Source organism: Ranitomeya variabilis, chromosome 1 (genome assembly GCF_051348905.1).
Source record: "Ranitomeya variabilis isolate aRanVar5 chromosome 1, aRanVar5.hap1, whole genome shotgun sequence".
NCBI classification, from domain to species: Eukaryota; Metazoa; Chordata; class Amphibia; order Anura; family Dendrobatidae; genus Ranitomeya; species Ranitomeya variabilis.
This window is the reverse complement of record NC_135232.1, coordinates 985,910,747-985,925,864: the sequence shown is the minus strand read 5'-3', so window position 1 is coordinate 985,925,864 and position 15,118 is coordinate 985,910,747. Positions and strand designations below refer to the sequence as shown.

At 40.5% G+C, this 15,118-nt stretch overlaps 1 protein-coding gene across 2 annotated transcripts in view; it reads left to right on the top strand.

Annotated features, from left to right (window-relative positions):
* The window catches only part of FSTL5 (follistatin like 5), a 1,228,096-nt gene that overhangs the window by 765,127 nt on the left and 447,851 nt on the right, over nt 1–15,118 (top strand). For both annotated transcript variants that reach the window (XM_077279443.1, XM_077279444.1), the window contains one exon: nt 14,517–14,683. In XM_077279443.1, the coding sequence (XP_077135558.1) occupies nt 14,517–14,683 (167 nt within the window). The remainder of the gene's footprint in view (nt 1–14,516; nt 14,684–15,118) is intronic.

Genomic DNA, 15,118 nt, shown 5'->3' with positions numbered 1-15,118 from the left:
CCTGAAGGCACGTTTCTGCTTTTTAGACCATAGAAGAAAGTTGTCACTCAGAAACTCTATATACTCTGCAGAGGTCATTTTCACACCTTCAGGAACCTTAAAGGGCCTTACCAGCTGTTTCCCATGATTCTGGCCCAAAACATGACTCCTCCACCTCCTCGCTGACGTTGCAGCCTCGTTGGGACATGGTGGCCATCCACCAACCATCCACTACTCCATCCATCTGGACCATCCAGGGTTGCTCAACACTTATTAGTAAACAAGACTATTTGGAAATTAGTCTTCATGTATGTGTGGGCCCAATACAACCATTTCTGCTTGTGAACACTGTTTAAGGGTGGCCAAATAGTAGGTTTATGCACCACAGCAAGCCTTTGAAGGATCCTACACCTTGAGGTTCGAGGGACTCCAGAGGCACCAGCAGCTTCAAATATCTGTTTGCTGCTTTGTAATGGCTTTTTAGCAGCTGCTCTCTTAATCCGATGAACTTGCCTGGCAGAAATCTTCCTCATTATGCCTTTATCAGCACAAACACATTTGTGCTCAGATACAGCCACAAATCTCTTAACAGTACGATGATCACGCTTATGTTTTTGGAAAATTTCTAATGTTTTCATCCCTTCACCAAGGCATTGCACTATTTGATGCTTTTCAGCAGCAGAGAGATCCTTTTTCTTTCCCATGTTACTTGAAAACTGTGACCTGCTTAATAATGTGGAACATCATTTTTAAGTTGTTTTCCTTTAATTAGAATCACCTGGAAAACTAATTATCCCATGTGTTTAAGATTGATTTCAGTGATCCATTGAGCCCTGAGACACAATACCATCCACGAGTTTATTTGAAAAACAAAACAATTAAATCTTTATGACACTTAAATCCAATTTGCATAATAATTTGGAACACAGTGTAGATGCCTTAAAGTCACTTCAAATGTGATATTGTCCCCCTAAAAAATGGGGTTGTAAATTTTGTTGGAAATTTTAGAAATCACTGATCAACTATTAAACCTTATAACTTCCTAACAAAAAAATTATGTTTCAAAAATTGTGCTGATGTAAAGTACATATGTGAGAAATGTTGTGTATTTAACTGTTTTGTGTGATATAACTCTGTGGTTAAAGGGCATACAAATAAACATTTTGGAAATTGCTAAATTTTCACCAAATTTCAGTTTTATTTTTCACAAATAAACGCAAGTAATATTGAGTACATTTTTTCCACTATCATGAAGTACAATATGTCATGAAAAAAAATTCTTAGAATCAGTGGCATCCATTGAAGCGTTCCAAAGTTATTACGTCATTACTGACAGTGGTCAGAATTGTAAAATTGAATGAAGGTGAAAACAAGCTTGTGGGTGAAGGGGTTACATATAATTTTAGTTAGTATAAGGGAAACAAATGCGGATAAAGCTTTTTAAACCTCCCATATGCCATTGATAGCTGTCTCAGAAACATGACATTCTCTCCTTATAACCCCATACACATAATAGTTTTGTCAGGCACTACAGAGATGAGGAGAATCCTCTGGTGGTAGCTTTTCTTCCATGAAAAAAAGGGATCGGGTGTCGTAATTCAGACTGACAAGTCCTTCTCTCCCCTGATATCATCAGGAAAGTTCTGTATTTTATATGTTAGATGGTTGGCTGGTCTTGCCAAAACCATCAGATTCAGCCAACTTTATTCTAATGTATATGGGTCTTTATGGCTGACTTCCCACATGCTTATTTAGCAGTATATTTTTTTTTCTTAGCGTCTCATCTAAACAAATGAATACAAATAATTGACATCAATTCACAGTTGATTTTTTAAATTATTATTCAATAGATCTGAATAAAAATTACAAATAGAGTTCAGAAACTGGCTGAGAATAGCTAATGAAAGCTTAAGCATTCTGGCATCAATTTGCATTTAATAGAAGTCAATAAGATTTGTAGAATCTGAATACAATCTTTATAATGTGGGAAAAATGAATGAAACAGGCTGTCATGTTAAGATAAAGATAAAACTGTATTCAGGTGACATTTCTTGTAAATAATAGACTAAGCTTATTTTCCTTTTAACACTTGAAAAAGTGTAATTTAATTTAACTTTGTAAAATCATTATGCTATGTAAATATACTTGGAATGATAAGAATAATATTAAGCAAGGACAATTACAATGAAATATTTTTTGCTGATGAATTGGTGATTATGAGACTGCAGCTACTCTGTGCTTTCTCTGCATGCATTGCTTAAATCTACCTACTTAAAACAGATTTAATTACTTTGTTACATTTTGTATTGAATTCCATTTATTCCATTATATCTTTGATTGCTATTGTGCTAATTATAATGTTCTTGCTTAATCTAGTAGATTGCATACATATTTGGCTTTGAACAGAGAAATTTATAAGAGGCTATTATATTGTTCTATTATTTTTGGAATGTTTCTGTAAAACTATTTTTCTGCTTCTGGTAAGCATGAGCTTGAAGCCATGAATAGTGTATATTGTATGAAAAATAATCCTGAATATAAAGAGTTGTAATAATCACTTATTATAAGACGTTAGATACTATCCTTTTCCAAAAATAAATATTTAACAGCACAAGTTATACAAAAAACACTTCCTTAAGTATGGTAATGCTACTATATAATTGTCTAAGGGGTACTTCCATCTGTCTGTCCCGGATATTCATTAGTCGCGGCCTCTGTCTGTCATGGAATCCAAGTCGCTGATTGGTCTCGTCAGCTGCCTGTCATGGCTGCCGTGACCAATCAGCAACGGCCATAGTCCTATTAGTCCCGCTCTACTCCCCTGCAGTCAGTGCCTGGCACCCGCTCCATACTCCCCACAGTCAGTGCCCGCTCCATACTCCCCGCAGTCACTGCTCACACAGGGTTAATGCCAGTGGTAATGGACCGTGTTATGCCACCAATAACTCACTCCGTTACCGCCACTATTAACCCTGTGTGACCACATTTTTACTATTGATGCTGCCTATGCAGCGTCAATAGTAAAAACATCTAATGTTAAAAAAAATAAAAAATCATTATATACTCACCTTCACCTCCTTTCCCGCTCCTCGCGACGCTCCAGTGACTGCTCCGTGCAAGCGGCAGGATCCAGTGGCAAGGATGGTCTGCCAGAAGGACCTGCCATGACGTCACGGTCATGTGACCATGATGTCATCACACCCTGGGGCCAGAAGCTGCCGCCTGCACCGCACACAGCCAACAGAACTACTACAAGGCACCCTCGGAAGGTGAGTATATGTTTATTTTTTATTTTTTAACCTGTGACATACGTGGCTGGGCAATATACTACGTGACTGGCCAATATACTACGTGGCTGGGCAATATACTACGTGGCTCTGTGCTGTATACTGCGTCGCTGTGCAATATACTACGTGGCTCTGTGCTGTACACTACGTTGCTGTGCAATATACTACGTGGCTCTGTGCTGTATACTACGTCGCTGTGCAATATACTATGTGGCTCTGTGCTGTATACTATGTAACTGGGCAATATACTATGTGGCTGAGCAATATACTACATCACTGGGCAATATACTACATAACTGGGCAATATACTTTGTAACTGGGCAATATACTACGTGGCTCTGTGCTGTATACTATGTGGCTGGGCAATATACTACTAACTGGGCAATATACTACGTGGCTCTGTGCTTATTCTACGTGGCTGGGCAATATACTATGTCACTGGGCAATATACTACGTCACTGGGCAATATACTACGCCACCGGGCAATATAATACATAACTGGGCAATATACTATGTGGCTGGGCAATATACTACATGGCTGGGCAATATACTACGTGGGCTGTGCAGTGTACTACGAGGGGTGTGCAATATACTACGTGGACATGCATATTCTAGAATACCCGATGCGTTAGAATCGGGCCACCATCTAGTAATAATAATAATAATAATAATAATAATAATTTTTATTTATATAGAGCCAACATATTCTGTAGCACTTTACAATTAAGCGGGAACATGTACAAACAATAAATTCAGTACGAGTTAAGACAATTTAAACAGTGACATTAGGAGTGAGGTCCCTGCTCGCAAGCTTACAATCTACAAGGAAATGGGGGGACACAATAGGTGAAAAGTGCTTGTTATTTCAGGTCTGGCAATTATAATACATAGGGATGGTAAAACTTAAAGAGAATCTGTCACCCCCTGGGATGCTTGAAAGCTATTGCTATGGGCATACAGGTGATGGAATTCCACACCCTGCAACTGCACCAATAAACTTCCCTTTTCTGTTTATATGGGCATTGGCTTCATTGTTCTTCTGTGCAGGCGTCGGCGAGTCACTGCTACTCGCCGCCGCCTGCACAGAAGAACGGTGAAGACACTGCCCATAGAAGGGCTCAAAAATTACTCACATACAGGATTCTGAAGCTAGTGGTACATGTCACATGGCACTGTGACGTGCATGGGAGGGGGTAATATGCCAATTAACACCAGAGGCAGAGTTTTCTTCCAGGCACCGCATGCCCCAGAGCCTGGAATAAATAATTAACAGAAAAGATTGAAAGTCTATTTATCAGCAACAAGACAGCAGCTATGAGGCATACAGGTAGGACTATTTTAACATTTCAATCACCTGCATACCCATAGTAATAGCTTAAAAGCATCCAAGGGGGTGACACTCCCTTTAAGGCAATTTCAGGATTTTTTAATAATTAATTGTGATGCATTGATTATGGCGTTTCCCTAATTTTCTGTTCACATGTATCATGAATTCTGTTTTTAGAGGATCCATATTAAATATGACATATATTTTTGTACATCATCCTAGTAACAGATCTCAACCAAAAATTTGTGTAATATCTTCAGCTAATCTGGGGGTTCCTATATGTGGTGTATTATCTTAAACCCCTCTACTTGAGTCAGAAGGACCTTGAAACACTTAATAAAAGAGATCTCATTCCATCCATAAAGCGATTTGCATAAAGGACGGATTAGTGGGTATAATGTCATTCATTAATTCATTTGATTTCAAATGAACCTTCACAAGCTTCCAGAAATCACCTTATTAGTGATCCAACAAGTTTTCATTTCTTGCTCTTTATTTTTCAACTCTCCCACTTTTTTTTTGCTGATTGTTAGGAATATGAAGATGCAGTGGCAAAAAAATTGTGAATGCTTTTAGGAAACCAAAAGTGTTATGGTTCTCAATGGCAAGAGAACATAGCCCAGCATACATAGGAACTAGCTCTTGGAAGGATGGAAACTTAAACTGACCATGAACTAAACCTGCCGCACAACTAACAGTAGCCGGGTAGCGTAGCCTGCGTTTTATCCCTAGACGCCCAGCGCCGGCCGGAGGACTAACTAATCCTGGCAGAGGAAAATATAGTCCTGGCTCACCTCTAGAGAAATTTCCCCGAAAGGCAGACAGAGGCCCCCACATATATTGGCGGTGATTTAAGATGAAAATGACAAACGTAGTATGAAAATAGGTTTAGCAAAATCGAGGTCCGCTTACTAGATAGCAGGAAGACAGAAAGGGTACTTTCATGGTCAGCTGAAAACCCTATCAATACACCATCCTGAAATTACTTTAAGACTCTAGTATTAACTCATAACATCAGAGTGGCAATTTCAGATCACAAGAGCTTTCCAGACACAGAAACGAAACTGCAGCTGTGAACTGGAACAAAATGCAAAAAACAAACAAGGACAAAAGTCCGACTTAGCTGGAAGTTGTCTGGTAGCAGGAACATGCACAGAAAGGCTTCTGATTACAATGTTGACCGGCATGGAAGTGACAGAGGAGCAAGGTTAAATAGCGACTCCCACATCCTGATGGGAACAGGTGAACAGAGGGGATGATGCACACAAGTTCAATTCCACCAGTGGCCACCGGGGGAGCCCAAAATCCAATTTCACAACAGTACCCCCCCCTCAAGGAGGGGGCACCGAACCCTCACCAGAACCACCAGGGCGATCAGGATGAGCCCTATGAAAGGCACGGACCAGATCGGAGGCATGAACATCAGAGGCAGTCACCCAAGAATTATCCTCCTGACCGTATCCCTTCCATTTGACCAGATACTGGAGTTTCCGTCTGGAAACACGGGAGTCCAAGATTTTTTCCACAACGTACTCCAACTCGCCCTCAACCAACACCGGAGCAGGAGGCTCAACGGAAGGCACAACCGGTACCTCATACCTGCGCAACAATGACCGATGAAAAACATTATGAATAGAAAAAGATGCAGGGAGGTCCAAACGGAAGGACACAGGGTTAAGAATCTCCAATATCTTGTACGGGCCGATGAACCGAGGCTTAAACTTAGGAGAAGAAACCCTCATAGGGACAAAACGAGAAGACAACCACACCAAGTCCCCGACACAAAGCCGAGGACCAACCCGACGCCGGCGGTTGGCAAAAAGCTGAGTCTTCTCCTGGGACAACTTCAAATTGTCCACCACCTGCCCCCAAATCTGATGCAACCTCTCCACCACAGCATCCACTCCAGGACAATCCGAAGATTCCACCTGACCGGAGGAAAATCGAGGATGAAACCCCGAATTACAGAAAAAAGGAGACACCAAGGTGGCAGAGCTGGCCCGATTATTGAGGGCAAACTCCGCTAAAGGCAAAAAAGCAACCCAATCATCCTGATCTGCAGACACAAAACACCTCAAATATGTCTCCAAAGTCTGATTCGTCCGCTCGGTCTGGCCATTAGTCTGAGGATGGAAAGCAGACGAGAAAGACAAATCTATGCCCATCCTAGCACAGAATGCCCGCCAAAATCTAGACACGAATTGGGTTCCTCTGTCAGAAACGATATTCTCCGGAATACCATGCAAACGAACCACATTTTGAAAAAACAGAGGAACCAACTCGGAAGAAGAAGGCAACTTAGGCAGGGGAACCAAATGGACCATCTTAGAGAAACGGTCACACACCACCCAGATGACAGACATCTTCTGAGAAACAGGAAGATCCGAAATAAAATCCATCGAGATGTGCATCCAAGGCCTCTTCGGGATAGGCAAGGGCAACAACAATCCACTAGCCCGAGAACAACAAGGCTTGGCCCGAGCACAAACGTCACAAGACTGCACAAAGCCTCGTACATCTCGTGACAGGGAAGGCCACCAGAAGGACCTTGCCACCAAATCCCTGGTACCAAAGATTCCAGGATGACCTGCCAACGCAGAAGAATGAACCTCAGAAATGACTTTACTGGTCCAATCATCAGGAACAAACAGTCTACCAGGTGGGCAACGATCAGGTCTATCCGCCTGAAAATCCTGCAAGGCCCGCCGCAGGTCTGGAGAAACGGCAGACAATATCACTCCATCCTTAAGGATACCTGTAGGTTCAGAATTACCAGGGGAGTCAGGCTCAAAACTCCTAGAAAGGGCATCAGCCTTAACATTCTTAGAACCCGGTAGGTATGACACCACAAAATTAAACCGAGAGAAAAACAACGACCAGCGCGCCTGTCTAGGATTCAGGCGTCTGGCGGACTCAAGATAAATTAAATTTTTGTGGTCGGTCAATACCACCACCTGATGTCTAGCCCCCTCAAGCCAATGATGCCACTCCTCAAAAGCCCACTTCATGGCCAAAAGCTCCCGATTCCCAATATCATAATTCCGCTCGGCGGGCGAAAATTTACGAGAAAAAAAAGCACAAGGTTTCATCACGGAGCAGTCGGAACTTCTTTGCGACAAAACCGCCCCAGCTCCGATTTCAGAAGCGTCGACCTCAACCTGAAAAGGAAGAGAAACATCAGGCTGACGCAACACAGGGGCGGAAGAAAAGCGGCGCTTAAGCTCCCGAAAGGCCTCCACAGCAGCAGGGGACCAATCAGCAACATCAGCACCCTTCTTAGTCAAATCAGTCAATGGTTTAACAACATCAGAAAAACCAGCAATAAATCGACGATAAAAGTTAGCAAAGCCCAAAAATTTCTGAAGACTCTTAAGAGAAGAGGGTTGCGTCCAATCACAAATAGCCTGAACCTTGACAGGATCCATCTCGATGGAAGAGGGGGAAAAAATGTATCCCAAGAAGGAAATCTTTTGAACCCCAAAAACGCACTTAGAACCCTTCACACACAAGGAATTAGACCACAAAACCTGAAAAACCCTCCTGACCTGCTGGACATGAGAGTCCCAGTCATCCGAAAAAATCAGAATATCATCCAGATACACGATCATAAATTTATCCAAATAATCACGGAAAATGTCATGCATAAAGGACTGAAAGACTGAAGGGGCATTTGAAAGGCCAAAAGGCATCACCAAATACTCAAAGTGGCCCTCGGGCGTATTAAATGCGGTTTTCCACTCATCCCCCTGCTTAATTCGCACCAAATTATACGCCCCACGGAGATCTATCTTAGAGAACCACTTGGCCCCCTTTATGCGAGCAAACAAATCAGTCAGCAGTGGCAATGGATATTGATATTTAACCGTGATTTTATTCAAAAGCCGATAATCAATACACGGCCTCAAAGAGCCATCTTTCTTAGACACAAAGAAAAAACCGGCTCCTAAGGGAGATGACGAAGGACGAATATGTCCCTTTTCCAAGGACTCCTTTATATATTCTCGCATAGCAGCATGTTCAGGCACAGACAGATTAAATAAACGACCCTTAGGGTATTTACTACCCGGAATCAAATCTATGGCACAATCGCACTCCCGGTGCGGAGGTAATGAACCAAGCTTAGGTTCTTCAAAAACGTCACGATAGTCAGACAAGAATTCAGGAATCTCAGAGGGAATAGATGACGAAATGGAAACCAAAGGTACGTCCCCATGCATCCCCTTACATCCCCAGCTTAACACAGACATAGCGTTCCAGTCGAGGACTGGGTTATGAGATTGCAGCCATGGCAATCCAAGCACCAACACATCATGTAGATTATACAGCACAAGAAAGCGAATAATCTCCTGATGATCCGGATTAATTCGCATAGTTACTTGTGTCCAGTATTGTGGTTTATTACTAGCCAATGGGGTGGAGTCAATCCCCTTCAGAGGTATAGGAGTTTCAAGAGGCTCTAAATCATACCCACAGCGTTTGGCAAAGGACCAATCCATAAGACTCAAAGCGGCGCCAGAGTCGACATAGGCATCCGCGGTAATAGATGATAAAGAACAAATCAGGGTCACAGATAGAATAAACTTAGACTGAAAAGTGCCAATTGAAACTGACTTATCAAGCTTCTTAGTACGCTTAGAGCATGCTGATATAACATGAGTTGAATCACCACAATAAAAGCACAACCCATTTTTTCGTCTAAAATTCTGCCGTTCGCTTCTGGACAGAATTCTATCACATTGCATATTCTCTGGCGTCTTCTCAGTAGACACCGCCAAATGGTGCACAGGTTTGCGCTCCCGCAGACGTCTATCGATCTGGATAGCCATTGTCATGGACTCATTCAGACCCGCAGGCACAGGGAACCCCACCATAACATCCTTAACGGCATCAGAGAGACCCTCTCTGAAATTCGCCGCCAGGGCGCACTCATTCCACTGAGTAAGCACAGACCATTTACGGAATTTTTGGCAGTATATTTCAACTTCATCTTGCCCCTGAGATAGGGACATCAAGGCTTTTTCCGCCTGAAGTTCTAAATGAGGTTCCTCATAAAGCAACCCCAAGGCCAGAAAAAACGCATCCACATTGAGCAACGCAGGATCCCCTGGAGCCAATGCAAAAGCCCAATCTTGAGGGTCGCCCTGGAGCAAGGAAATCACAATCCTGACCTGCTGAGCAGGATCTCCAGCAGAGCGAGATTTCAGGGACAAAAACAACTTGCAATTATTTTTGAAATTTTGAAAGCAAGATCTATTCCCCGAGAAAAATTCAGGCAAAGGAATTCTAGGTTCAGATATAGGAACATGAACAACAAAATCTTGTAAATTTTGAACTTTCGTGGTGAGATTATTCAAACCTGCAGCTAAACTCTGAATATCCATTTTAAACAGGTGAACACAGAGCCATTCCAGGATTAGAAGGAGAGAGAGAGAGGAAGGCTGCAATATAGGCAGACTTGCAAGTGATTCAATTGAAAGCACACTCAGAACTGAAGGAAAAAAAAAAAAAATTTTTCAGCAGACTTCTTTTTTCTCTCCTTTCTCTGCCAATTAATTTAACCCTTTGCTGGCCGGTCAAACTGTTATGGTTCTCAATGGCAAGAGAACATAGCCCAGCATACATAGGAACTAGCTCTTGGAAGGATGGAAACTCAAACTGACCATGAACTAAACCTGCCGCACAACTAACAGTAGCCGGGTAGCGTAGCCTGCGTTTTATCCCTAGACGCCCAGCGCCGGCCGGAGGACTAACTAATCCTGGCAGAGGAAAATATAGTCCTGGCTCACCTCTAGAGAAATTTCCCCGAAAGGCAGACAGAGGCCCCCACATATATTGGCGGTGATTTAAGATGAAAATGACAAACGTAGTATGAAAATAGGTTTAGCAAAATCGAGGTCCGCTTACTAGATAGCAGGAAGACAGAAAGGGTACTTTCATGGTCAGCTGAAAACCCTATCAATACACCATCCTGAAATTACTTTAAGACTCTAGTATTAACGCATAACATCAGAGTGGCAATTTCAGATCACAAGAGCTTTCCAGACACAGAAACAAAACTGCAGCTGTGAACTGGAACAAAATGCAAAAAACAAACAAGGACAAAAGTCCGACTTAGCTGGAAGTTGTCTGGTAGCAGGAACATGCACAGAAAGGCTTCTGATTACAATGTTGACCGGCATGGAAGTGACAGAGGAGCAAGGTTAAATAGCGACTCCCACATCCTGATGGGAACAGGTGAACAGAGGGGATGATGCACACAAGTTCAATTCCACCAGTGGCCACCGGGGGAGCCCAAAATCCAATTTCACAACACAAAAGCCACATTGCATGTCCTTTTCATAAAGTTAATGTGCCATAAGAAAATTGTGTTGATTGAGGGGATGTTGTTTTGATATGTGGGTTAAGACATCTTTTAGGTCATCTATAAAACACTGGAAATCTAATTTACATCGGCAATCAAGAGCTGCACAGCAGAGGTATTTTTTCAGATATCTAACTCTGGGCTCACAGGTGGCTAGTGCTGCATCCTCATTCCCATTTATCAGAAATGCTGAATAGAAACTGATGGACGAACTGATCCCATTTTTTGCAATGGTATTGTTTCCAATTTTCCTGCACATCTGTTTTTACACGTAGCAGACAAATACAGGTGCTAGTCCAGTGGCCTGATAACAATACAACTTTGGATTTTAGCACTGATCCTAACCTGGGGAAAAATGTTAAAAAGACTAATGGCATAATGGTGCATTTTCACCAACAGTTCTAATTCAAGATCCAAAAATTAAGCTGATTCAATGGATATATGTGAACCCAACCTATATGTATTATCAATAATGGAGATAGTTTAGAAAACTTAAACAATAAAATAAAATAAAATGTTCCAGCATGTTGTGTGTCCTTGAGGAATTTTTAGAAAAGAAAAACATATTATTTCTTTCCTACAGACTTATCGAAGTTGTGAAACTAAAATTATGCATGAGATATTCCCATTAGAGGCATTCATTGCTTACTGTTTTCCACTGGCTATGCCATAAATGTGTAATTGGTAGTCACTAACTACAATTCTCAAGTGAAGTGGTGCACATGCAGGCAAACTCACTAATAAGATCTATGAGAACATTTCTAATGCTTCCATATATACAATCTTTAATGGTTTAAAGTCAGAAATCAATAAATCAATGATATTAAGCCAATGTCTGTGCCATTAAAATTAAGACCTTCTGTATCTATTATACTGGAGGTATAATAAATGTGATAAAATGTAATAGATTTTTCAATTTAAATTATCTTTAAGAAATTGTGTTTCATCTAGAGAATATGTTAGATGAAACCTAGTATGCAATTGGATTCAGATAAATTCCTGAAATAAGAAGAGTTTATCAGTTTAGCTTTCAAATATATCATGACCTTGGTCTTAGAGTTTTTTTGGAAGTGAGATTAGCAAACAAACTTATTTAATTTTAGTATAAAGCATTGTCTCCCTCTCCTGCCAAAGTGAAATGTCCATGACACACAGTTAAAGTACAAATCACGATGGTAAGGTCTGGTCACAGATCTCCTCACCTAATTTTAATTGGCACATAAACATGTATAAGGTTAGTCTGTACATCACGGTCTGTAATTGGACCGAGTGTCATGAAATCTAATTTTAGCTTTTTTCCTGGAATTGTGGGTGTTCCTAGGTTTTAAATATCTATATATATTTAAGAATTATAGTTGAAAGATTAATTCCTATCAATTTTTGTATCCTCTTAATATAGTATATTGCATTCCTCCTATTATATAGCACTGTGTACTTGCAAATGCTCATTTGCCCTTCTAAACAGTTAAATTCTTCTATTTTCCATTTGGTCTATGACATCACGTGATTAAAAACAGACTAGCTTAAAACTTCTAAGCTCTCTGCAGAAACAGTAAGTCTATTTGCTCTGCATGAGTCAGGCTGATTTCACATTTGCGTCTGTGCGCCCTGCCTTTCATACGCATTAATCCGCATGCGTCATGCGTACCTATCTTTAACATGATGTACGCATAGACATGCATTTGCATGCGTTCCCTTGCGGATGCGTATGCATGTGTAATTTTGAGGTGTGCGTCGGGATCGGGTGAATGCAACATGTTGCATTTTTGGAGGCATCAAAAATCCGTCAAATATGCGCAGGCATGCACATGCAGATGAGTGCATTAAAAAAAGCATTACTGTCTGTAGGAACGCATGTGTACGCATGGGTTTGATGCGCTTGTGTACTTTGGACTGCGCATGTCCAGGAACTGAGATACGCCCATTGAGACACACCCTCCTGGAAATATCAAACACATGCGCATAAATAATGCAAACGCAGGCAAAAAATGCATACAGACGCATGCACATGCAGCATTTTTTTTTGCCGTCATGCGTAATCTGATGCATATAAAAATGCTACATCACAAAATCCCCTTATTTGATAACGGCACATATAACTGACCATGATATGAGTCACACAAAAGAACAACCAGTATACTGTGCTATATTAAAAGATTATCTTTATTAAACAAAAACTACAATCACCTGTATCAATTCATGCTTGTCTCAAATACCAACAGGTATGGTGATATAGGTCATTACTTACTTGATAAATATAGGAAAATGCATCAACGCTTGTTTGATCTACTGTTCATGTAAAAAAGTGCTCAGTGCTATTCACAATGACAGCCCCAGGTGGCGTCCTAATACCATAGACACCTACATCACTGTGGGATCAAGTAACAGTTTGTTTGAATAAGACACTTACATGACAAGATGATCTTATCGGCGTGGTTTTCCAAAGCGCCCCAACGCGCGTTTCGTCCCTTCGTCAGCACTTTTTTACATGAACAGTAGATCAAACAAGCGTTGATGCATTTTCCTATATTTATCAAGTAGTGACCTATATCACCATACCTGTTGGTATTTGAGACAAGCATGAATTGATATTTTGGCTACAGGTGATTGTAGTTTTTGTTTAATAAAGATAATCTTTTAATATAGCACAGTATACTGGTTGTTCTTTTGTGTGACTCATATAAAAAATGCTGCATAAACATGCATTTGCATGCGTTTTGGCATGAGCTTGCATATGCAGATGATACGTTGAGCCTCATCACTACATAAGTCCCTGACCACGGGGAGGAGTATAGCAGCTGAGCCAGGATTTGAAGCGGGAGATGTCAAAAGCATGGAAAAGAGACTTCTTGTTTCTATATAGAGCTTAGAAGGATTCAGCTAGTAAGTTTTTAATCACATGGCATCATTGACCTAATGGAAAACAGAACAATTAAGCAATTGAGCAATTGTAAGAACACAATGCTATATAATATGAAGCTTGCAATATATTGAGGATACAATCTTTAATGGGAAGGCTTAATTTATTTTTATACCTGTCACTAAATGACCTAGTAACATTCCAATACAGCATATTCAACATGCTTTAAAAAAATATGCTGTACAGTAGTTGTTCAGTGAAACACAGACAGAGTAATAGCTTACGCTCAAGGAAATGTGTCTGTAGGCAGCTCGCCTTTGCCTTCCGAAGCACTTAACAGATTTTTTTTCCATTCAAAGAAGCACAAACTTAGTACCAGGTTTCCTTTAACATATTAGTGATTCCCTGAACAATTTGTTATTATGCAGAAAGCATTGTTTGGCCTTTAAATAATGCATCTACCTGCAGGTGAAATCTGTCATGCTTAGTATGAGTATGACTCTGTAGATCTCTTAAGTGAAATGCTCTTCGTATTCTCCCAGGTGAGAGTTGTCATTCACTTTAATAGAAATGTCAGGTTGACCTTTTTAATTTACATAATTAAAAACAATATTTGATTTATTTAGCATAACATTTTTTCTTGTATAATGAAAGCTATACCTCTGTTAACAATGCCACATTTGTATCTTTGTATTTTTACAGAGATTGTTCAGTTAATCCTTCCTGAAGATCTGACACTGAGCTTTACCACAGTAACAGTTGGACAAAGTGTTGTATTGATCTGTGGGATTCAAGGAAACTTGAGGCCTCCTATTATTTGGAAACGTAACAATGTTATCTTGAACACCTTGGACTTAGAAGACATCAATGTAAGTGGGGAATAATGTATTTTTCTCTTCCAATATTCCTCCATCATATTATTTAGGTTGGACTCAAATGTGTTAGTTGTGTCTGGCAATTTTTTTCTATTGCCTGACACAACTGATGACATTTTTTTTGCATCTGTTTCATTGGTTCTGATAAAGAAAATGTTGCTTGTGGTGTATTACTGTCTAGAGACGTCCGGCAATACAACTGACATAGTTGTTGTCAAAACTGCTCCTAATAATAATAGGATCAATTTTGTCATTAGTTTGACTTATGAATTTCTGTACCATTCCATAGGGAAACAAAACTGAATTATGTGTTCCTTTTGATCTAAAAAAAGACTTACAGCAAAATGGATTTCTAAAACTTGATGTATGGTGGAAGTTAAGAAGTGAAAAAAAGTAGAAAAAGATAATTGAATATAATGTTTAATTATT